The sequence below is a fragment of the Caloenas nicobarica genome, chromosome 1, assembly GCF_036013445.1.
Source record: "Caloenas nicobarica isolate bCalNic1 chromosome 1, bCalNic1.hap1, whole genome shotgun sequence".
Classification (NCBI taxonomy): Eukaryota; Metazoa; Chordata; class Aves; order Columbiformes; family Columbidae; genus Caloenas; species Caloenas nicobarica.
The window spans coordinates 35,861,379-35,886,447 of NC_088245.1; the positions used below are offsets into that span (position 1 = coordinate 35,861,379).

Genomic DNA, 25,069 nt, shown 5'->3' on the forward strand with positions numbered 1-25,069 from the left:
AAAAGGCTTTGGAAACCTTCCACATGTAAATTGAGTTTTCCACTTGCTCTGAATAATCTCAAAGGATTATAAAAGCAGGTAAAGGAAAAATACTTTAGAGCACGGCATATATTCCTGAAAATGGCGGAGTTCTTAATCTTAAACATGGTTTTAACATTAAACAGATAACACCTAGCATATCTTAGGAACGTAGTGGATATACCCCTTCCCAGCTTCTTCTGAATTTATAAGCAACCCAGTATGGAATGCTGAGCTTTCAAATACAAAGTGACACCTGACTCAATGTACCAAGACATACTGCCTTTCTAAGGGCTGTTGTCTTCTCCAGAGTATCTGTTGCTTTCCCATGATAGCGAGTAACTTAACTTCATCAACTGGGTCTACCTTTGAAAAGAGAGTGAGTGAAGAAAGATGTTTAAAGGCTCCCAGAATCATCTGACTGATACACCGAGGCTGCTCAGAGGCACAATGTAGTGTCTCACCAACAACCCTCCTGAAGGTCTGCTCAAACAAGCTGTGATTCCTGGGCATTTGCAGCAAACTAAGCAACTACAATGAGGAGTAAAGTACAACAATTCCTGTTAATACTGTGTAAACCTGTTTTTGTACACACCTGCTGCTCTGTGAGTAATAAACCAGGGCTGGAACACATTTTCTGGAGTGGTTTGACTCTTTATTCCTCAACGAACGTTCTGGCCCTTCCTTAGAATCCGACCAAGACTAGGATTCATCACAACTAGTGCTCCAACGTGGAGCCAGAATATTTTGTTTATGTGGAAAAATCAAAAATTGTCATCAGGCACAGCAGAAACCTCCTTTCTCTACTTCTCCATTCGGGCTTGAGGAGTTTTACACGTTTGCCTAAGAAACAAACACATGTCAAGTACTACACTGTTATGGAATTAGTTACAGAAAACAAAACTGGGATAGATGGAATTTTCTTTAACTTACAAGGAAAAGTAAAAAATGACAGGAAAAAACATACTTCAGAACCAAAGAAACTTCTCTTAGCAAAAGAGCATGGTCTCAAAAACGCTCCCAAGCAATAACAGTAACCTCAAAGTAAAGGTTTAAACAAACTCAAATTCAAACTCATTGATTTGTCACCAAAAAGCAACAGAAACTGATAATAATACTCTTTTTTGCAAGTACATCAGCAATCTTTAACTATGATAGAACAGTAACTGAAAAGTTCTTTGACAATAAGTCCATGGATAGACCTGTGGTATAGAAAAGAATCATGAAGTCAGAATACGATTCCTGCTAAACAAAAGATTTGAGTGTTCTTCCCATACATGTTTAAAGTAGAAAATTAAAAAAAACACAAACAAATAAATAAATAATTAAATAAATAAACGAAAATCCAAAAGTTTAAAGCTTGAAAAATGTGATCATTCTGACGATACCTCCACTTACGTTCATTTCTATGGTTAGTAGGTTACAGCAAACACCATAAAGTAACAGATGGCACATTTCAAAAGACAATATTCAATTCAGATAGCTAGTTCCTTAACTGGATATTTGAGGTAGTTTTTTGGACCTGCTAATAATGATTGCTTCCAAAAAGGCTTACACGACACCTCAAAAGATCACCTAAATGTCTTTAAATAATGCTTGCAAAAAGATTATTATTTCTCTTTTTTTTTCCTTTAGGATTTTAATTTAAACATCATGATGCAAATCATTAGAAACATACATTACAAGATCAAACTCATAACTTCAATAACTTGTTACTTTAATAAAATATCTATACATTTAAATCCTATGAAACAAATTATTATGGCTCTGTATTAATATTTCCTTGATAGTTTACAAAATAAACTTAATTGATACAACCCACTGGGACAACTATCATAGCGTATAACTGATGAAGACATACGAGTTATGTAAGGCTAAATCAAATTCATTAGTATTTCAAAGGTACTTCATCATTACTTTCTTCTAAAAGGTAGTACCACCACAATGCACATAACTAAACTTTCTCAACGTTTCTGTAACCCAACAAAGAAATTCAGTTTCTGGTAGAATTGCTTTGACTTCACAAAACTTTTCATTTACAGATAACAGTTTTATATATTAGTATTTTATATATTATTTTAAAAGAAGACTTAAACATAAACCTTATTTTACTTTTTGTAACAGATAATAACTGTAGCAACTCAGACAAGGATATGTCCTCTTGAGGGGTTTGTGGTGATCACAACTCCATAGTGGGACTGCAGCATGGCGCCATAAAAGACTGCAAGACAATTAATTAAATAAATGTATTTTTCTTCTCTTTTACATCACTCATTCCATCTATTAATCTCAAGTGGGAGATAAAAATGATCTCCTTCCTTTTTACGGATGAGGAAACGGAAGCATTATAGTTACACTACCCTTCCAACTGTGAGAAAGTAAATGGGGGAGGAGGGATGGGAACAGAGTCCTCTTGTCTGTGGCTTTATCTCACCTCACCTAAAGAGAAGCCTAATGTTCTTGATTGGAAAGGAAAACCTGTAACAAGCAGTTTGCTGTGTTTCATATTCTAAAAATAAAACCAAAACAAAACAGCCTTATATTAAAATCAGGTTAGGGTTTTAAATTGCCTAATAGGTAAAATGGATTTCATATTTTAATATGTTTTTCCAGAAATTGGGTAAGATTGAATTTCAAATTATCCCCACTAAAAAATCAGGTAGTCTAAATCCATCACATTTGATATCTTTTTCTTCTTCAGATATTTATGGTGTGTTATTTTTTTCTGGGATTTTGAATGGAGAGTAATAAGCCATTTGGATGAGATAAAAATAGAAACGTAAATTATTTCCTTACCTGTAATTTTATCTTCTCTATGAGGGTACCTGCTGCTCTGTTAGTGCAGTACTGATGTGTTTTCTGCCTTTGTCCCAAGCTTCAGAGATTCCTCTGGTGATTTTTCCCCATTTGCCTACCAGCTTCCACTGCTGGCATTTTGAGGTAGTGCACTGACATTAGGCTCCAGGAATACTGCCACAGCTGAGGGAATATAAGACAACTAAAAAACAAGTTAGAAAACAGCAGAGCAATATCCAGGCAGGGAAAAAATGTTTAAAAACAATGAATCAGTCATCAACTTGAAACCCTTCGATCATTTTCGTCTTTCTTTCCATCCTTTTAGAATCTCCACAGGAAGAAAAGACTTCAGCAAAAGTGGTGGGTGCTGAGAGTAATGGGTACCCATTCAGAAAATATAAAATTATTTTAAGGGAATCTAATTTTAACTTTCTCCAGTAGGAACACCCACCACACCATCACTCTGATAGAGGTAAGAAACAGAAGAAAAGTGGCAGATTTGGAGGATTTCCAAAAAATCCATGTCGCTCTGTCTCAAGTCTTAATAGAACTGAAGAAAAGGAAGACTCAAGAGCTTTTCACCTAAAAGCTGTCATAGATGAACAACTAGAAGGATTTCTCATTGCCCAGGGCAAAATACATAAAGTCTGGTTCACTAAGTAGTCAAGATTATGGTTGCTGATTCCCAGCTAATAGTTGTAGTCGTCTTGGTCATCAGAAAAAGAAGGAAAAAGAGCAACTAGTACTATCAACTTAATAAGTAAATAAATTCAAAACAAAACAGAGAGCATATCCACCATCCATGCTTGAAGTTGCGTGTAGATGACAAAATTTCATTCTTGGAAGATAGCATAACAGTGGTATTAATGCCAGAAGATTATGGTTTTGATGCTTTTTCCTGGCATTTGCTCTAAACTCATGATAAATTGATGCAGGTTACTAGCATCATTCCTGATCTGATTAGAAATGTCTTCTTGCTTGCGTATTATGGAGATTTCCTGGTGAAAGTTACAACTTCATATAGCTCTTCTATACTGGGGATCATCTTGATACTGTTTTTGAACTTCACAGTACACAGAAAAGATGCATGCTGTCAAAAGAAAAAAATATGAACTCTAGAAATTTAACTAAGAGCCTGCTTTGGTATTGAGTTTAATTTCTGTTAAATAACCTGGCCAGTTGTCTTCATACCTGCATCTTCTCATTATCTTCTGACTAGTATGTGACCCAAGAAAAGGTAAGTATGAATGAATCGGAGTAGCTAATCACAATTAGAGACTACTAATCTAAAATCTCAAGTAATGAAGGAAAGACTAAAAGGCTCTGAAGAGGTTGTTGCCTTCAAATTTCAGGAATGTAAGTACCAATGATGTGCTTTATGGTCAAGAGCGAGAAAAAGGGCTCTGGTAATTTCTTGGTTGACCCTCCAAAAATAAATTGGCTTTGCAAGTAATCAACTTCAAATATGCCAAGTTCCATTCTAGGAAAAAGTCTCCTGTTCCTTTTTTGTACTTTAAAAATATTGAACAATAATTATTAACAACTGGAATTAGAATCATGTCTTGAAGATGATAAATTTGCTATACTCTTGTTTTCCAAGGTCACTCTGAAAAGACGACAAGGAGGCAGGACAGAGGGATCTCAGAATTCTAGAACAACTACTACTCTGATTTTTTAGTGCATTTGCCTGACTTGATAACAGCACAAGCAGAGGTAAAGTCTTTTGATCTTTTTTTGGCAAGGACATGTTCCTGAGCCACAAAGGTTGAATTCAAGATGAAGAAACAAGCTGATGTTCTTCTGTCTGGCATCAGTAAGATATTTTCTGGAATTCTTGAACCTGAAGAGGCAAAGCTATTTTGGACCTCTTAAAATATGCAGCTCTGTTAAAATTCTCAACTCTCCTATAAGTACTGAGTTTGTAGATACATGTAGATATGTGTTGGTTAGACACAATCCTTGAGATTATATATCCATCTTCATAAACTGGAGACACACTTTTCTTCACTTCTGGTTTTAGAGGTCTTGCCAGCATAATGCTACAGGTCACATTATACCAATAGGTCATGATGAACTGGATACCTTGTAGCTTCACCCAGAATCTCTACTACAGAGCTCTATCACCTTTCTCACTGCAGATATGGAAGAAGATGAACGATAGTCAGGACTGTAAGATCTGAGAAGGAATCATCTGTGTATGCTAATAACACAGTAGAAGGAAACTCAAAGTCCATTTTATAGAACATATTAAGTCCTTCAGAGTCTTTTTTCCATAGACAGCAGTAGAGTCTTGCATGAACCTGGTGTTCACCAAGATAACAGGAGTAAACTACAAGCTATGAAAAAAAAAATTCTTATGGAGATTACTTTTATGTTGGTCCTCTTCTTTTTTAATTTAGTCCTAGACATCCATCTTCCACTTCTTCTTGCCTGAAGTAATTTTTTTCTTCATTTTGAACAGTTCTCAGATAGGACAGGACTATCTTCATGATTCTTATAGAGAAGTAAGCAAGATTTACAATGAAGCTCACTTTGCTCTGCAAGGGAATAAAATCTGAGCAATATGATGTCAGCTGGTTTGAGAGTTGTTCACTTCTCCAATGGTGACTGTGCATAATGCTCTGTATGACTGACTTTCTCTGCTTGATATTGATTATTATCCATTTCCTTCCTTCCATATTAAAAGGCAGAAAAGCAGATCTGAGACAGGGTGGTACTTCTGAGGTTTTCTATAAATAGTCCTAAAGAGTAAGGAAATACCTCAAGAAAACTGTCGAATTTTGGAGAGTTGAAAGTCATACCTTTTGGACAGTTGGGGGCGACCTTTCCCCTCCCTCCTCTCAGTTCTGTGACTAAGCAGTGATGCGCAGTTTGTGCCAAATACCCATGAAAAGAGGCAAGAGTTCTGCCTGCAGCTATTTAGGTAGCAGGTAATGTGAGGTTTCAGAACACTCCAGTCCCTCTGAGCTGAAATGTATCATTTCTGACTTGCAGAAGTGATCCAAAGAAGCCCTTACAGAAGGCAAAGGAGGGTGAAACAAGGAAGAAGCACTGGATTTAGAGCATGCCAGCATGACTCACACTATACTGGCATTTGAATATAATCTTCCTATGCAGTAACTTGTGAGACAGTAGAAGCTGACAGAGATTTTTCAGGAAAACTGAAAAGGACTGCTGGATATTCAAAGAGCCCATCTTGGACAGCTGTGAAAGGGCAGAATGGAGCTCAAATGAGAGTGGAAACATCTTTGATTTTGGCATCAGGACTTCTCCACTTTGTGGAGAGGTGGAGAAAACCTGTAATTTACACACAGTGTTCCGAACCCAATTGTATTTTCCATCACAGAGGCAGAAAACTATTCTTCAGACATGAGGTCAGCATCTCAAACATGCCAGCAAAGGACAAATTGGGGGAAAATAAAAGAAAGAAAAATAAATCACAAGTTGAATCTTTTGGGACAAAGGCAGAAATCCTCTTGGCTGGACTGATGAAGTAGAGGATTCTCATGTGGAAGAAAGTAATGCTTGCAAAAATCACTGATTAGTTAATTAATGACATGCAACTGAAATCCATTTGCATTTTGCTTTAAATATTGCAGAAATATTTTCCTTTCATTTCAGAGTAATTCTGTAAATTTTCAGGTTCTGCAGAAGCTAAAATGATGTTTTACAATAGCTGCAGTCTTACCTTAGGAAAAACTATTCCCTCATAAAAATGTATAAACCACAGCATATATTACTAACAATCTCTGAGTGCGATGAAGGGATTGCAAAAGATTTCATTTCTCATGATTTGTACAGTGTGTCTACTCACAAAAAAACTTCAGAGCAAGCCTTCTGAACAGCTAGAGACAAGATTCAGTGTATTCACAAAGAGATGCAGCAAGGGATAGAAAAAAATTAGGAAAAATTGCAAACCTTCTAGGCAAAAGCTGCTAATAAAGAAAAAAAATACAATTCTGTTTTTAGAAATTATTTTCTTTCAAGTAATGAATTAACACACTCCCTCTTTCCAAAAGAGCTGTACCTATGAATAGTGCCTTTAACCCATTCTCTCTTTTGATGTTCCTCACTTTCAGTTCTTACTATCAGTGTCCACAGAACTAAAAGTCAGAACAGAACTAAACAAAATTTGAGACTGAAAATGTCTTGGGAGTTCAGTGTTTGGATTATCGTCACCTGCCCAAAAAGTTATATTGACCTTTCAGTCTATGACTTTGCTTATATCATATCACACCACAACACTTGTTCTTTTATTTTTTTTCACCATAACTTGGTTTTTGTGGGTATTTTAAGTACATTTGCCTTTGGGGAAAGGACTATGGCTTGTCTAGATTTCTGTGACCATCAAGCTATAGGCCTAAACTCAAGTCAAATGTAGACCTTATAGGGTAGGACTAGGCACACCAACTTCACATTAAATAAATAAATTTGGTATGTAGCAGCCATTTTTAAGAAAATCAGTGAATTGCATAGCCCCGAATACTGACGATTTCTTGTAACATGTGTTGGCTGGAATGCTAACTATTTTCATCAAAATGCCCAAGTGTCCCAAAAGATTAGTGTTTAGGTGCCCTACAAAAAATAGAGCTTCAATATGAAAGAATTGTTATGCTAGATCAAAACAGTAATTACTGAATAATACAAAAAGCTAGCTTGACCCCAGAAAATATCCTATTTCCATTACCAGCTCATTTGCCCTCTGAAACTTGTATATATTTTTAGGAAAATGTATACATACCATTTACTGCTATTTTAATGACAGGTTAGATACAGAGTCTCTGAATTAGCAATGAGAAACATGCTGAGACAGCTGCAAATTTCTCCTAGTGACAGATTAGCCAAAGGCATGGAAAGAGATACCATAGCAACAAAGAGACTGTCACAATTGCAATCACTCTTTTCCATGGGTAATATTTTGCTACAGTCTGTGCACTTACTTCTATTGTAATCACATGCTTTTTATGAACCACAAAGTATTGCTAGTCACTGTATATATGTGTATTATTCCTATAAAACTTCAAGTGAAATTAAGGTAGAAGGTGAGGATACTATACACAGAGGCTCTGAAGTGAGGCAGAGGGATTTTTACTTTTACAGTGAGGTTGTTTCTTAATTTATCCATACAGAGCCTTAAAGGATGTTAGGAAAAGCACTTCCTGTCATTATTACTGAAACATGGTAGATCATTGATTTATCCTATAAGTATTTCATATTTCACAGTGATCAAAGCAAAAGGCAATTTTTTTCATGTAATGGAAGTTAGTAGCAGTTTTACACTGAAAAAATGTCACGTGAGAAATACATTGCCTCATTGGCACTGACTGACCACAACTACTATGCATCCGACCTATTGGAAACATCCTAGAATAACCTATACATAATGTTTACATGACAAATTTCTGGTTTTTCTAATTCCATGCCATTACTACTGCTATTTCTGAAAAGCCTGAATGAGGAAGAGGAATAAATATGTGAAGGGAAGAGGCTACAGGATCAGAGAATCACAGAACAGTTAGGGTTGAAAGGGACCTCTGAAGATCATCCAGTCCACCCCACCTGCTAAAGCAGGTTCACCTAGAGCATATTGCACAGGGATGTGTCCAGGCGGGTCTTGAATGTCTCCAGAGAAGGAGACTCCACAACGTCTCTGGGCAGCCTGTTCCAGTGCTCTGGCACCCTCAAAGTAAAGATGTTTTTCCTCATATTCAGATGGAACCTCCTATGCTTCAGGCTACCACAATGACAATATTTCTTTCCAACTTTGCCAGAAAAAACAGCAATACTTGTTCCATTTTCTTGCACTCTGCTGCTGCTTAAAGAGCCTGTGTATCTGTAGCTCAGGCAGCGAAGCACAGATCAACAATTAATGTAGCTGCATTGATAACACTGATGTCAGGCTCAGTTACAAGAAAAATACCGTTTTCTTCTCATATCCAGGGACACATTTTAGCTCTCTTGTATTATGTTGTCTTACTGAAGCAGTGGCTGTGACAGCACTGGTGGTAGATGAGTCACCACTAATGTTGCCTCCTGATACTGGGAATCTCGGTACCCCACTGCAAAGCATTATTATGTAAAGGTACCTAACAGAGGTCCTTTCATTCCTTGTGTAGAAAGGGTTATGAACAGCTTATTTTTTAAATTGAAGCATAAATAAAATTACTGTCTCTCAGCAACTGTGACTAATTTAGAAACAATCCAGCATCTGCAAGTGAGAGAGAGGAGATGGGGTAAAAATGTAAGCAGTATTTATAGATAGCAACAGAACTGCATTGATTCAGAGTAGCGCAATGCACTTACTGAACACCATTTGGCTTCATGTGCAGCCAGTTGGTGTGTTTGGATGGTACACTTTTCCCTCTTCCAAGAATGTTATTCAATTTTTAGTTTCTTTTAAACTCTGAATGCCATAATGTAAAATTAGATTAAATGGAATATTACAAATATCTGGCTTCAGGTTCTCTCCAATATTGTTTTGGAAAGTAGATAAACACTCTCAGTATGGATTTCTCTACATCCTGGCAATATTTCTGTTATTTTCACGCTAGTCATCTGTCTCTGGTATTGATTTGGAAAGTAGATTTGGATTTGCAATGTAGATAAATATACTCAATATGGATTTATTTTTGACCCTGTAATACTTCTCTTTTATTTCTCTTTGTCCTTGTAATATTTATTTTATTTTTTACAGTACTCTATTTCTAATATTGGTTTGGCATATAGTTACATAGTAATATATTAGATATTGATTCCTTTCTGTTCTGCAGTGTGCTTTTCCACACATATTAAAAATAATAGCCAGTTTTCAGAGTGGCAACTGCAGTTCCTTCTGCTCCTCGTAAAAGTGTGGGTGCTCAGCTATTCCAGAAGTTGAATGCCCATTTCCAAAAGATGGCCCTTTAAGACCTGTCTAAAAATACTACTTTCACTTGTTTATAGGAAAACATTGTTCACTCTCACCTTCTAGAGTTTTTCAGAGGTTCATAATCAATACATGCTCTGCATTACATCTGATCTTTTTGGTTAATTTATATTATCATTCTTATTCTTATTATTATTATTCCTCGTAGTATTATACCAACACGTCAATTCTAAAAGACATGCACCAGTTGCCAATTTTTGCTGCATAGAGACTGGATATGTCGCTCATCACAGTATGATTCACTGGTTTAGCTTATAGCTGTGTATCCTCAGAACATGAACTTTTTCAAAACTTCTCTTACATTGCATTTGATAGAGGTCAAAGTCCAAAGCTTCCCAAAAAAGACAAAGAATGAAGGTGCTTTTTTGATCATCTTCCTAATGAAGACCACATCAAAGAGAGTAAAGCCTTCGAACCAGCACCTTCCTATTCGACATTAAGTACCTAAATGTCAGGTGGTGAGGTAGTCATCATGGCTTTCCTTTGGAGTTATTAGGAAGACATAAGGTAATTACCCAGATTTTACATAAGGTAATTACCCAGAAGGTAATTCACCTGACTTATCTTAGGACAAAATTAATTGTCCTCTGGAACTGCACAATTCTGTCCAACACCAAAAAGACAGGCTAGAGTTTAGGCTAGTCATCTCGCTCTAGAAAGTCCTAACCTAAGCAAAGTCCAGTAAATTCCATTCCACACATTTTAGATAGAACTTAGTACTTTGCATTAAACTGTGCCTTATTCCACAAGAAGTTCTACCAAGTCAAACTAAAAGCTTAAGGACAATGTGCTATTTCATTACTGTGTGATGGTTCAAAGCTGCACCAGGAGAGGTTTATACTGGACATTAGGAAGCATGTATTTACTGAGAGGGTGGTCAAATGCTGGAACAGGCTTCTGTCCTGGTTTTGGCTGGGATAGAGTTAATTTGCTTCCTAGTAGCTGGTACAGTGCTGTGTTTTGGGTTTAGAATGAGAATAAAGCTGATAATACACTGATGTTTTAGTTGTTGCTAAGTAGTAAAGGCCTTTTCAGCTTCTCACCCAGGTGCACAAAAAGCTGAGAGAGGCACAGCCAGGACAATCAACCCAAACTGGCCAAAGGGATGTTCAATACCATATGATGTCATGCTCAGTATGATGGGGGAAGCTGCCCAGGGGAACTGCTGCTCAGGGACAGGCTTTGCACATTGTGCATCACTGTTTTTGTATATTATTATTATTATTTCCCTTTCTGTCCTATTAAACTGTTTTCGTCTTAACCCAGGAGGTTTACCTTTTTTACCAATTTTTTACCTCATTCCTCTGGGGTGGGGAGTGAGGGAACAGCTGTGTGTAGTGTTTAGCTCCCTATCAAGTTAAGCCACAACAGTTCCCTAGAAAGCTGGTTGATGCCCCAAGCCTGTCAGTTTTTAAGAGGCATTTAGACAATGCCCTTAACAACAAGCTTTAACATTTGTTCAGCCCTGAATCGGTCAAACAGTTGGACTAGATGATCACTGTAGGTCCCTTCTAACTGAAATAGTCTGTTCTATTTTATTCTATTCTATTTCACATGCAAAATATCAATGCATATTTCTCTACATCTGCCTAAAATATCCATCCAGGGATACTTCCCTACTCCTGAGTGTGAGTGCACACTTCTTCAGTCATGTCGCAAGTCCAAGGTCTCAAGTCCAAGGTCTCAAGATGAGACCCAGGATGCACAACTTTACCTGTGTTTCTGTGCTCTAGTTTCTGCAGGAAAGACACATGGGTTTACGGGCTGCCCAGGAGCCACAACATGCTCCAAGTCAACCCCAGGAGGCATTGCAGCATGCACTTTCATACGGGTTACAGGCAGTTTCTGGTGCTCTCATTTAAAGTCAGCCTCTATTATAAAGATAACGGACAATACACTGTTCTTAAAAAATATGAGTAAAGCCTGGTATCTGGATCTGAGCTTAAAAGACCTATATCTAGGGGTCTTTTTGAATGAAAATAATTATATTAGAAAAAGGCAGTAAGGACAAAAGATATTTCAAATGTAAATAAAATTCTTTGGATCTTCCCCTTTTTTTAACAATTTTGTCATCATTTGAAGAGAGTAACATGACAAAATGTTTGTGTTCAATTATCAAAACATTGAGGCTAGCCATATAGAAAAAAGTTCAATTGTTTCCTCTCACGACAGTTCCTCAGTCTGGGAGGAATGCCACAATGTGCCTGGTAAATCTCAGGCATGCACATAATCATTTCATAATTCTCCTAATGTGTTCCTGAGCATCCTCCTTTTTTGTGGTATAATGTTCAGGAACACAAACATGCATTTCTTTATATTAAGACCAAAAAAATACTGTTTTAGCTAAATTGTCACTGGCTTTTCTCCCCTTCCTCTCCTACAGGCTACACAGACCCAAAATAGTCAATTCTAAGCTAGCACAAGTTAACACAGTACCTAGCTTATTCATACACACTTTTCCCCCCATATTCATTCCTTTTCCATGGTTAAGTCCTAATGTCAGCCCTCTCCCACTAATATGAAGACAAATTAGGAAAAATAGTTTAATCTTTCCATAATACCTAGTTTTGCATTCTGAAGGTAAATATTTTCCACCTGACTTAACTTATACATTTTGAGTACCACAACATTCATGCTATTTGTAATTCATTATTCATGTACTGTTAATACCTTATTAGATTGTCATATCTCAACAAACTGCAAAACCTCAAGTAGACCACATTTTTAAAAATCTATTAGTTCTCTCCCATTATTCACTTGGCCTTTTTGCTTAGTGACTGATACCATAAGTATCAAGAAGTTGGTATTATCATTTTTTAACACAGCGTGATTAAATATGCTAACAGAGGTGGACTAACAAAATACCTCCTTCCTCCACTGGTTTTATCTCTAACCTAATGCTTAATTATTAACAGCTTGAAATATGAAACATAGGTGCTACTTTTGAACTTGGCATCCTGTAGCCGAGAAAGTAGAACTTCAGCAATTAATTGGGTTACTTTTTCTGTATCTGAAGGAGGCAAACTTATAGAATATGTTGGAGGTGAATATAGACTTTCTTAGGCCTTTCAGGAAAGCCTTCACAAGGCTTTTCTGCAATACACTTAAATCACCCAAGCTGTTCAGTTCCCTTTGTTTCTTTATGCTTTTACATTATACATGATAATCACATATGGATTATTCCATTTGACAATCAGAAACTTATTATTCGTGACTTCTTAATACTAACTCTCTGTACAGTTCTTTTTACTTTCTTCAGAAAACACAGGTTTTGAAACCACAGAGCACTTTAGATTTTTTCCTTTTATTTATAGACTTTGGGGAGCAGAAAGAAGATATACAAAAATGTTGTAGTCACTAAATATTAGGGAAAAGTACTTGCTTTTTGATGAGCTACTCTCTTAACACAAAGAATCACTCACACTTCCAAAAGCAATGTATATTTTTCTGGGCATCAGAATGGTGTCTATTAAAATCTCCGACTCCTGCATCTAGAAAGACAGAGACCTTCATTCCCCTGCCACCTGGTTTCAATGAATTAGACCAACTTTCAGTCAGGAATTTGAACTCAAGTTTGCTATTGTCTCAAATGTGTGTGTGAAATGAAGGAAGAAGGGGGCAACATACAGCATCTGGGAAAATTAGAAGGCAGAACGAATAGCAGAGGATTTAAGGGGATTAGTATTTTCCTTTTATTGGTGGTAGGTCTTCAAGCAGGTTATGGTAGCTGTCGTACTGAATCAGGGAGTATGACGGCAAATAGAGAAAAGTACTGGCTTTTTCATAACTTCACTTCTGAAGAGATATGAAATGAGTCCTGAGGATTGCCATCATCCATGGAGGACAAGAAAAGGCCATGTCCTGCAAAGAGCCAGACCCAGTGGTATAAGGCCTTGAGGACAAGGGCCTTGGGCTTATGCAGATACCTAATGATGGACAGAACTTCATAACCTTGACCAATGCAAAAAAACCTACCTTTTGACAAAATGTTAGGAAGAAATCGCCTCAAGGCAATTCTGATTGATATCTCCCCCTTTTGTGATCTCTTTTTTTCCTACAGAAGTGTAAACCAGACCCACAGTTTTACTTCCTGCTTATTAAACGCATTAAATATAAAATGGTATGCACTCCTTAATGTTAATAGTGCCATGTAGTAGTAGCCAGGACTGATTTCAAAACACACACACACACATGATTATTTTTCTGTTCCTAATACTACTACTAAATACTCTCTGGATCTGTTTGGTTATATTATACACACATATACATTTTACATGCATATAATCAGATTTGCACTGGCATGTACAACGTTAAGTGTGGGCAGCATTCAAGCAAGGTTAGCTTCAGAAGAAACATTTGTAAGAGAGTTCAGGAGTAGAATGGTATATCAAATATTTAGGAAGTATCCTTCCTTCAAAGAATGTCAAAATGTTTTAAGGATTCACACATATAGAAACTGAGACATGTAGGGCACTCTGTGGAATAGAAGGAATATAATTCAATCAATGCACACTACTTTTCACTACAACCAAGCTGTACCAGAAACCTAGTGCAAGGAAGATTTCAGTCAAATGACATGGACACTCAAACACCTGCACAGAGTAAACACTAAATTAGAAAATTATGGCCTGACACTACAAACAATTACCAAATACTTACAAGCAAAAGCAGTCATCAGTGTGTGTGCTGGGGTGTAAGGGTAAAGGTGTTTATGCTTACACACACGCATATGTGTCTTCAGAGTGCATTTTAATTCATTTATGTTGGTAAAGAACCGTGTTGACCTTACAGAGATACAACACTGTAATTTTAGGAAGTTTGAGTCCTCAATGCTTATATGAAGAAATTGTTACTCTTCTGTTTCAGTTAGCCACTAGAAAGCTGAGAAGACAGCAGGTTTACTTTGTTTTCAGGCATAGTATATGATGACTGTTAGACATATTTCTGTTGATGTAGTTTTGAACAAATAATATAAAAACTGACAAATGGAGAAAAGGAAGTCACTGAAACTTTGTCAAATTTTGTAAGAAATCCCAGTTGTACAAAACAGAAAGAACCAGAAGATCATACTGTAACAACACATCAAATGCTTACCATACTCAGCAGTTTCTATGTAGAAACATGGTAATTCCGTGTTATTGATAAAAATGCACTTGTTTGTTCTCCTGTGAATGAAGAGCTTAGCAGGGTGTATAGACTTTGTGCAACTAATTTCAGAGAGAAATACATATCAGATTATAATACATTTGATCATCACCGTTTGCTGTAAAAGGCATCAGCTCTGCTGTAATCACTGCTTACCTGAGAAGGTCTGGCACACTGCTTACCATGTTCAAGCTATTGCAAAGTATGCTGAGAAAAGTGTGCAGGACCGGGAAGTCCAATGACTCTCTTCCCACATTTCTTTAGTCTTCTCAGCTGATGTCTTCCACGTGCACGTAATTTCGTGTGCAATTTTTTTTTTTTTTTTTTTTTTTTTACCTGTTGGTAACATGTAAGGTTCATATCATACCTACCCTAGTTGTTTTCACTTTATTCCCAGAGGAACAGCTCCACCCCTTACGATCTGGAAGAACTTTACATTCCTCCCCTTCAAGGCATGGCTGCATGTGGCACCACCATTTCTGCTCCACTATTGAAGCTACAAGAGAAAACAAACACATTTGCATGTTTTTGAAATGGACAGTTTAGTGTGTCATTATGTTGCAACGTTTATTTTTCAGGAAAATGTTAGAAATATATTGACTGGCAGCTAGCCTGTGATTTTCAGCCAGCTCAGAATCTTCACAAGAAATTAGGTCTCAATTTGCACAAGGTGCTATGTGCTTCAAAGCCAATCTCTGTACTCTGTTTTGTTTTGTACTGTTTTTTAATTTACTGCATTTCAGGAACTAATTCCACGGCATTTCTTTCCAACCCTAATTTTCTCTTGCTTAGCCAGATTTCAAAGTTTTAAGTAGCATCTCTTCTTTTGAGTTAGTATATTTTGCCTGATCTACTATATAGTCTAGCATAGCCTGATAAAATTTATTCCCTGATGATGACATGTTTACAGCATCACTGACAGCCAACAACATATCAACAGTAAAGAGATCACGTAAAGGGTGAATCCATCCTGCTTTTCTTTCAGAGAAAGAGATGTGAAAAATCAGCTAGTATTTTCCCAAATAAAACATATGAGCCTATGCCAGATTTGTTAAGTAAAGCATTAAGATTGCACTACAAATAGGAAAATAGTGTTGGTTTAAAAAACAGCCAGAATTTTGTTCTGTTTCTGTGCTTGTTTGCTTCTGTATGATGAAGATAAAAATATAAATAAAACACAAGACTACAGCACATGAAAATGATATGCTCACATAGATTTTGCATAAACACTTTTAATTAAGTGAATTTCATACAACTCCAAGGGCACTCTGTTAGTTAGATGAAATTTAGCTTATCAAGAGGTCTCTTTCACTGGCATCTAATAATTTTGCTTAGCATTTCCACAGAGTAATAGCAAATAATTCATTTTTCCCATCTTCCTGACATTCACCTTGGCCATGCCCTTCAAAATGCAGAAGCCTTCCTACTCTTATCTTAAATAATTAACTGTAATGGTGTGGTTCTCATTGATGATATTAAGCCAGCAAAACCCCTTAAGAGCATGCAATGAAAGGAAACAATAGAGTAGTCGCACCATCAACACAAGAAGGAGCTGCCCGGGTGGTACCTGCTACCTGCCCAGGGAAGCAGGAGCACTTCACCGTCTGTGATCTTTCTTCTATCTTGTTTTTATTGCAACATCTGTGGAGTGCCACCACTTCACAGGTCCCAGTTTTAACATGGTGAGCTGTGAAAATAAGAAGGTGAGCAATTGGATAACATTGCAAGGTAGCATCACACTCTTTGTATTGGTTTGGTTTGGTTTGGTTTGTTGTTTTTTTGCTGGTTTGGTTTGGGTTTTTGTTTGGTTTTTTGGGGTTTTTGGTTGGTTGGTTGGTTTTAATTAGAAATGCATTAAACTTGACTCTGTAAGGCAATCTGCCATGTATGAAACTAGTATTACAATGGTACTAACAATAGAATGTAAAGTTGATTTCTTTTTCAAATGTAGTGTAACCGTTTCAGTGTAACACTGGCTAAAGGAGAACAATTGGAGAAGGCTGCATACGGGACTGTTCCAGTGAAGCAAGAAGCAGAAACATTATAAAACTAAACTGGAAATTATATTAATTTCTGGACTCTCATAAACAGCTGTGTATCTCTACCAAGATTTTTTTTTCTTTTTCCTAAGGGAGAAACCTGAAACGGAAGAGTATCAATGTCAAATTACCCATACATGCATATGTTTTCAGAATCTATGTCTCCAGACTTTATGTCCAGGGCAGATGCAGTTTTTTGTATGGTACCCCAAAACCTTCCTACACATGGACAGCCCTCAAACAAAAAACAGAAATAAAATCTAGTAAGGAATCACATCTTAAGTCTTTCTGTCTGGCACTGCAGTGAAAGTCTGGGAACACAAGAAGGCAAAGTTTTTCAAAGATGGGGGGCAACAGCACAATCCCATATCCGGTACCCATCCCCCCCACCCATGATGCTCTAACTGATCACCAGAATCCTGCTACTGGAATCCTATGAGAGGACCAATTTGGTAAAAGAAGAACCACCAAACTACCCTTTCTGGTTCAGCAGTCAGTTACCAAAGGACCCAGAGTTCAGAAAAAATCATTTAAACAGAACTTCCAGTGGTTACTGATAGAAGACCAGATATTTCTGGGGATAGTTCATTTCCAGCAGAAGGGAGAAAGAAATGATCTTTTAGCTCATATTAACCTACAACTGTGTAATGGGAGAAATATGAATTACACCTAGTGTAATTCTAGTGCCACCTCTAAGCCCCTCTGTTTCTTCTGCTGTTTAACTTTTTGTATGCTTTATGCAAAGCCTGTGTACTAAACATTTCAGCTACCTTTTATATCCCTGATAGCAAACAATACACAGGAGCTTCCACGAGGAGGAGGCCCTACTAATAGGCTTTCAGGAACCCGACACTGATTCCTGGATCCACTCAGTAGCTATTGCACAGTATCAGCTCCCAAAAGGGCTGAGAAAAGAAAATAAATTTGATGTAGGTTATGGACCCCAAGAATGTACCTAGAGGCAAAAGCCAAAGGCAGCAATTAGACATTAACAAAACATAAACTACTAAACATTTCTTTCAGGCAATTATGCATTTTTCAGTAGAACAAAGTCCACTGAACAGTCTGTGATCTTTGTCATCACTCACTGCATCATACTATGTCAGGTTAGATTATACTCTATCACATCATGCTGTACTACAGCTGAAATGATTTAACATAATGCGAGCAATTAACCCATAACCCATCATATTGTGATACACTGAAATGTTACATACAAATCAGAAATCTAGGAGAAAAAAAATCTTTTTCTGCATAAAAAAGCAATTTATATTATCTACCTGAACTTTACAGTCTCTGATATTTTCATACATTTGATGATGAACAACTATTTTTACAGCTACCAGCACAGCTGGCTGTAAAAATTACTTTTAATTATTTTCTAAACAATTTCACTAGTATATATGCCAATAAAACAATTTAAATGCATTCATTTTTCTCATTAAAACTGTTATAAGGGGGTTTTTTGTGCATACAATAAAAAAATTATTCTAGGATATATTTCAAATGTATAACATGTAGTAGAACAAACACGCTGCTTTTCTAAGTCTGATTAATTTTTGAGAGGCAATTATACATCTTACACCCACACATCTTAACATAAATTAACTTATTTGTATTTTATGAAAGGTTTATAAAAAACCCAGGGACTGAGTGGAGAAAAGAAAGTAAATTTAGTGGTAGGATGTGAACTTTGTCCCACCTATTTTTTCACCATATTAGTTTTTACTTCTTATTTGTATTCTGATGTGTATCACTGATCCTGAAAAGTTGTCTCCTCATTGTCTTATTAAATAGCTTGACACAGCTCTATCAGGTCTACAGAAATGCCCTAATATACCTGCTAAGAGAAAATTAAGTACTATGTACACCAGCAGCCATCTGGAATGGAAGCCAGTTCAAAGAGCTGTCATAAAATGCTGTGAGGGAAATGTTCATACTGAAACCAAACTTTTGAAAGACTTGGTTTGTAGTAATTAGGGAGAGGAAATCAAGCATTTTAAGACTTTTATGGGAAAAGAGTGTAATTAAATGAAATGGTTACTTAAATTCATGTACAATACAGAAAAGCATTTCAAAAGGTGAAAAGATATGTGAAAAAATAGAGAGAACAAAAAATAGTCACATATTATTGATAGTATTTTGGGAATCTTTAATAAAGCTGCTTTGAAATTTTCTAGGTATAAAACCAAAACAACCTGGAAAAGTATACAGAGATATTTCAAACACTGAAAATCTAGGCCAACCATCATCTAGTTTCTCTTTACCATCTAGAGTATGCAATGAATATTCCTTAAGAGGAAATGTAGGGATTTCAACTCCTTATGATATCAAATAATTAAGTTCCAGTGCAGTAAGTACATATCTGTCACATTCATGTGAAATGAAAGCCGCTATACAGTTGATAAAGGATTTACCACAACCTAATACAAATTAACCTCATTAAGCTACTGAACCATTCCACAAAAGGAGGATAGCACTTTAGGAGATTCACATTTTGGTTTTATTTCTTTTTTCTCTTAGCACAGACTTCAAAGTATTCTGCTTGCTTTGCAGAAAATGTTTGAGGAACTGAATGTCATTTCTGGAATCTACAGAAATTCATTATTCAAAACCACTGCAAACACTCAGTCCTGCCTTCTGTGCTAATGCGAGTAATCCTTCCTGAAATCAAAACAAAGAAGAACTAAAGAAAGAGACTCAGAGATATCTATGTGTACAGATTATGAAGTTTTCCTGATGATTATGCCAACATATGTACATATTATGTTCCAAAGATGTAACACTGTATTATGAGAATGTAACTTGGAAAACAGACATAACCATATTTCACCCAATAACGGTATACCCTGTAATTAACCTGCCACTTTTATAACATTTTTCATGTAGCAAAATCATGAATAGCTATCTCATAAATCAGTATGAAATTGGTACACCAAAAACTTGAGTGTTCACAATCATACCTCTGAAAAAAATAAAGCTAAGTAATTATTATTCCTCATTTTACATAAAAATGAATGTGTTTAAAGAGCATGTTTAAACATACACAGCTAAGACCTTTAAATATACACAAATTCTACCTGTTGTTCCTTCACAGAAACTTTAAATTTCTTTCCTTCAGGTGAATGAAACTTCAGTCATATTTGCATAGTGCATCTGGCACTAAGTTATGACCCTTACTCCTTTACTTCTGTGGGGAGTTTGTTCCAGGTGAGAACACAAGTTACTGTTCAAGATTATTTTGCAATTGACATATATAAATATAACATCTTTACTGTGGATGCAACATTATACACAAAGGTAGCATTAAATCAAGGAAAGTCTTCTGAATTAAATTGTTTGTTACGATGGCCATTTCCTAACCTTGCCACTTAAACATTTGTGTTCAATTCTGACACTTGTCTGTTTGGCCATTTGAATCTTCTATTTCTTAAAAGTTGCACAGGTCCTCCTGGCCATTAACAAAGAGGAAAGAATCATATTGCCATGGACTAGATGAAAAAAAGTCACAAGTTGTTTTTGTCTTCAGGATCCCCATCATTACCATAGCCACAGCGCAAACAGTGAAAAAAATCACAGAATCATAGAATGTCCTGAACTGGAAGGGACCCACAAGGATCATCAAGTCCAGCTCCTGTCCCTGCATATGACAACCCCACAGTTCACATCACGTGTCTGAGGGTGTTCTCCAGTCTCTTTTGTCAGCCTTGGGGCCGTGACACCTCCCTGGGGAGCCTGTTCCAGTGCTCCACCACCCTCTGGGTGAAGAACCTTTTCCTAATGTCCAACTGATCCTCCCCTGGCACATCTTCCTGCCATTCCCTCAGGTTCTGTCATTGGTCACTAAAGAGAAGAGATCAGCGCCTGCCCCTCCTGCTCCCCTTGTGAGGAAGCTGTAGCCACCATGAGGTCTCGTCTTAGTGTCCTCTTCTCCAGGATGAACAATCCAAGTGACTTCAGCCGCTCTTCACACGGCTTCCTCTCCAAACCCTTCACCAACTTCCTAGCCCTCTTCTGGACGCTCTCTAGCAGCTTAATATCTTTTTTATCCTGTGTCACCCAGAACTGCGCACAGTGCTGCAGGTGAGGCTGCACCAGTGCAGAGCAGAGCGGGACAGTCACCTCCCTGCCCGGCTGGCAATGCTGTGCTGGATGCACCCAGGACACGGTTGCCCTCTTGGCTGCCAGGGCACGACATTGGCTCATGTTCAAAAAAAAGTCAATATGTTCTATTATATGCTCTCTGGAAAGACACTGGCACAGCTGGGTGACACAGCTAAACCAATCTAGTGACTAACAGCTACTGGAAGAAAAAGAAGATCCCTTACCCCTTTTCCTGCACTTTCATCCCTGCTTGCATGAACACTGTCATTTGATGGTGACAACAGTAAGCCAGGGATTTAGACTGGCAGAATAATATCCCCTTTCTTTGTAGGGTTAGTTCTCTACTGGTTTAGTTCCTACAACTAGGTGCAGAGACTAGTGAGAAGCAGTTTCAGGCACAGAGAAGCAGCAGAAGCAGGCAGCCACAGACACCTCATCACCTCCTTCTGCGGAAACCAGATCCTATATGAGCTTAGAAGCACTGCAGCTCTGCACTTACATGAAGTAAATGTATCATCTTTTATTCTATTTCAGGTAATTTCTCTGAGGTCAAAGAGACTATGTAAAGTGTGCAAAGATTTGTTTGCTTGTGTTTGTGTGGTTTTTAAAGCTTTTCACAAGAACAAAGCTTTAGTTGAAATAAGAAGCAACAGTTCAGCAATAAGGAGAGGAATGGAAATTACTATTAGCCATGAGTTTTAATCCATACTACATCTAACATTACAAAAACTTTGGCCTTTTTGTCATCTTGAGTATAATCAGGAAGATGTCCCATATGAGATACCATACTGACCCAGTCTTTCAAAGTAGGCTTTAGTCATGTAAACCATATCCACATGAGTAATTGCATTAAGGACTATAATGGAACTACTTTTTTTAATAACCATCTGCAAGGAAAAACAATATTTCAGCAGATGATCAACCTGCTTTACCTGTTTCCCTGAGTGATTAGTCACTATTTTATACCACAATATTCCAACAAATGGGAGGTGGGTATTGATTTCAGAAAAAAAAATAAAACTAGTGTTTTATTTATTTTATTTCATTTATTTTATTTATTTAAAATGTACCATTTTCCAGATTAGGCTCTAAATCATTGTTCTGCTTCTAAGTGACCAGGAAAAAAAGTGGATTTTCTCATTCACATAGTCTATTTGCTTTGTTCGCACTGATTGACATGGAAAACAAATGTAGGTTATTTTTCTGTTACACTTCAGCAATTTCAATGTCATATCAGTCTTAGTGTGTCACTGTAGATAGGAAGGATACAAATAAACTTGCAAAATCTCTTACACACAAAAATGAACACTCACATGCAGTATTGTTGCATTTTTTCAATGGTTTAATAATTGTTAGTAGCTGTCGCATCTAAGCAATCAAAATGTTATGCAATCACAGCTAAACCAGGATCTCCATCTAAGCTTTCTCTGTTTAAATGTCAGACAAAGATATATGACAAGAAATACACTGTCCAGTTCCTTCATCGAATTAATTTCAATATTTTTCACTATTTTCTGTTATATCCACCTAACAGCTGGTAGGGAAAAACCTAAATTTGGTTTATTCATACTCCATCAGCAATGGTGGTGATATTGCTGTAGTTGTGTGTTTTAAGAACATAAGCGATGTGAAGCTTTTTGTGAAAGATAAAAATCTTCCATTTGATCAGTCATTAGCGTAATTGGGGAAAAAAGCAGACAAGATTTTTGGGAACACAAGCTCCAGTTTGCTTGTGTAAACACAAAACAAAGCACACCTTCGTTTCAGCTCCACGGGCCAGAGGGAGAACTGACAGCACAGACATCATGAAAAGCAGAGGCATCTCCCATACCAGTCATCACCTCGTCACCTTTGCAAGCCACTGACATCCAAAGAAGTTCTGGTAGATACACATGGACAAGAACCTCACTGAACACAGCCTTTAAAGATCAGATTCCAAACCCTTTGAAATTAATGGTTTGGGGCTGATCAATGGGTTTGGATGAGAATGTCAACTATTTTTTTTTTATTTTCAATAAAAGTAACACCTGGATTTGCAACTGAGATATTTCTTCTGATGATTGCATACCTAACAAGTATTACAGTGATTGAGCAAATGATGGCATATAGTCTAGATATGTGACTGAAAAGCACGATGAATTAAGATTATTAAATCAAGTTTTAAACCATCATTAGAGTTGTCATGCGTTTTTCATTGAATACTTCATTTACTAAAAGCGCAGATTCCAAGCAGTGTAACTATTTTTGAAATCTAGTCAAATTTGGTTACGCACTGAACCTAAAATAGGCATCCTCACAGAAGGGCAAAAAAATTGTTTCCATATTGTTTTGGGGTTTTTTTTACAATATTTTTATTGCTATGACAAACTTAAGGGATTTTTTAAATTGTAAAAAATCTCAAAACAAAGCAAAACATTTTATTTCATTTGGAAAAAAAATTTGGTGTTTTTATTTTTTTTCCTCCTCAGCCAGTGAACTGAAAAATCAATTACAGACACCGTAGTAATTCTTCTGTCCTCAGTGGTGACAATGAGGCATGCCACAGTTGTGGTCCATCTCAGGAAAGGCATTCATGCTGCTTTATTTTCCAGATGACACATGGGGTTGCGCCATAGAACCAGCAGGAAAAAAATGATAATTTTGTGCTGTCTTATTCTACACTATCATTACATTTCACATGGGTACTTAAAAACTTATTTAGCTCTCTATTTCATTGATGTCATGCACATTTAAAACATTCAGGTAGTCCAAAAGTAGTCTGCAACATAAAACAAATACTTAATTTAACTTCTAAAGACAGAATTTCCTGTAGCAAGAAGCTGGTCTCTAAGTCTCTTGATGATCCCTTTTCCAAATACTTAGAACTGAGGATGTGCCAAATAACCCTCACCTTAGCACAGTCCTTGGCTGAACCCAGAGACCCTGGAGGTCCAGAGGAGCCCCAGGATACTACAGAACATCAACAGAGCACCTATGGGGAGTGATCAGCCCCTGGGCCTTGTGGCAAACCCATCGAGATGAGTCAACACAAGAAAATGCCTCCCCAGAAAGCCTTGCAGACTAAAGGGAGTTATTGCATACAGGAGTGTAGGACCTGTTATCGGATGAAGGGGGAACAGAATTTTAAGACTGTAAAATTTGCCATCAGACATTTTGTGGAAATGTGTGACTCATCATGGGATGCTTAGTGGAAGGATCAGGTTCAGCGAATGGGAGGGGGTCAGGGTAGACTGGGGAGGAACAAGCATGAGTCAATAAAGGGGACAGGATAAGAGGAGACAGAGAAGCATAAACAGGAACTGATCAGTTCACTTGCCTGGCTGAACCTTGTGCTCAAACACTGCAAGCTATTCTATGTTCTCATTAAATCCCATTTCTATCTTTTTTGTGGGTGAACTTTCTTGTCTGAGTTGGTATGTGTGAACGCTAGGGAAATTTAAGCCAGACAAGTTGGTAATAGATTAAGAGATCTGTTTACCTGCAACTGGCATGGGATCACAAACCTCATGGGCTCATGAATCCAACTGAAAGCAACTGGTAATATGGGCGTACCTCGGACCAGCTACCAGTCAGGCTGAGTGCCTAAGACCAGCTATTGGAGCAATCCATTTTGTATATTTGTATATATATGTACCTCCCTCCACTAGCAGACTTCAATCCTAATCAGCCAGGGAAAAGGACAAGGACTGGGCCATCCACTGTGTGATTGCTGTGTGCATTAACGTGGGTGCCAGGAAAAACCTTTTGTTTTGTCTTCACTGATGTATGTGGTTGGTTCTGTGTGTACTGTGCATGTGTCAGTCTGTGTGTCTATATGTTCATCCATACACGTTTAAGGAGCTTACACACTCAGCCTCACGAGTGGCAGAGCTTGGGGATAAGGAGCTGCAGCAGCTTCACATCTGTAAATCTACTGTATTCACCAACGTCTAACAGATGCAAGCATTAGAAACCTTTTGGAAAGAAAAAAAAAAAAAAAGCAAGGAAGACAGAGGCAGCATTTGGCAAAATCACATTTAACCCTCACCCTTTGCTTCTAAGA

General features: G+C 37.2%; 1 protein-coding gene across 1 annotated transcript in view; it reads right to left on the reverse strand.

Moving 5' to 3' along the window:
* Positions 1-2,929: 2,929 nt before the first annotated feature.
* TAFA2 (TAFA chemokine like family member 2) overlaps positions 2,930-25,069 on the reverse strand; it is a 42,916-nt gene continuing 20,776 nt past the window's right edge. The window contains exons 2-4 of the mRNA XM_065655176.1: positions 16,419-16,571; positions 15,256-15,380; positions 2,930-3,016 (exon numbers count right to left, since the gene is read on the reverse strand). Coding sequence (XP_065511248.1) covers positions 2,930-3,016; positions 15,256-15,380; positions 16,419-16,571 — 365 coding nt within the window. The remainder of the gene's footprint in view (positions 3,017-15,255; positions 15,381-16,418; positions 16,572-25,069) is intronic.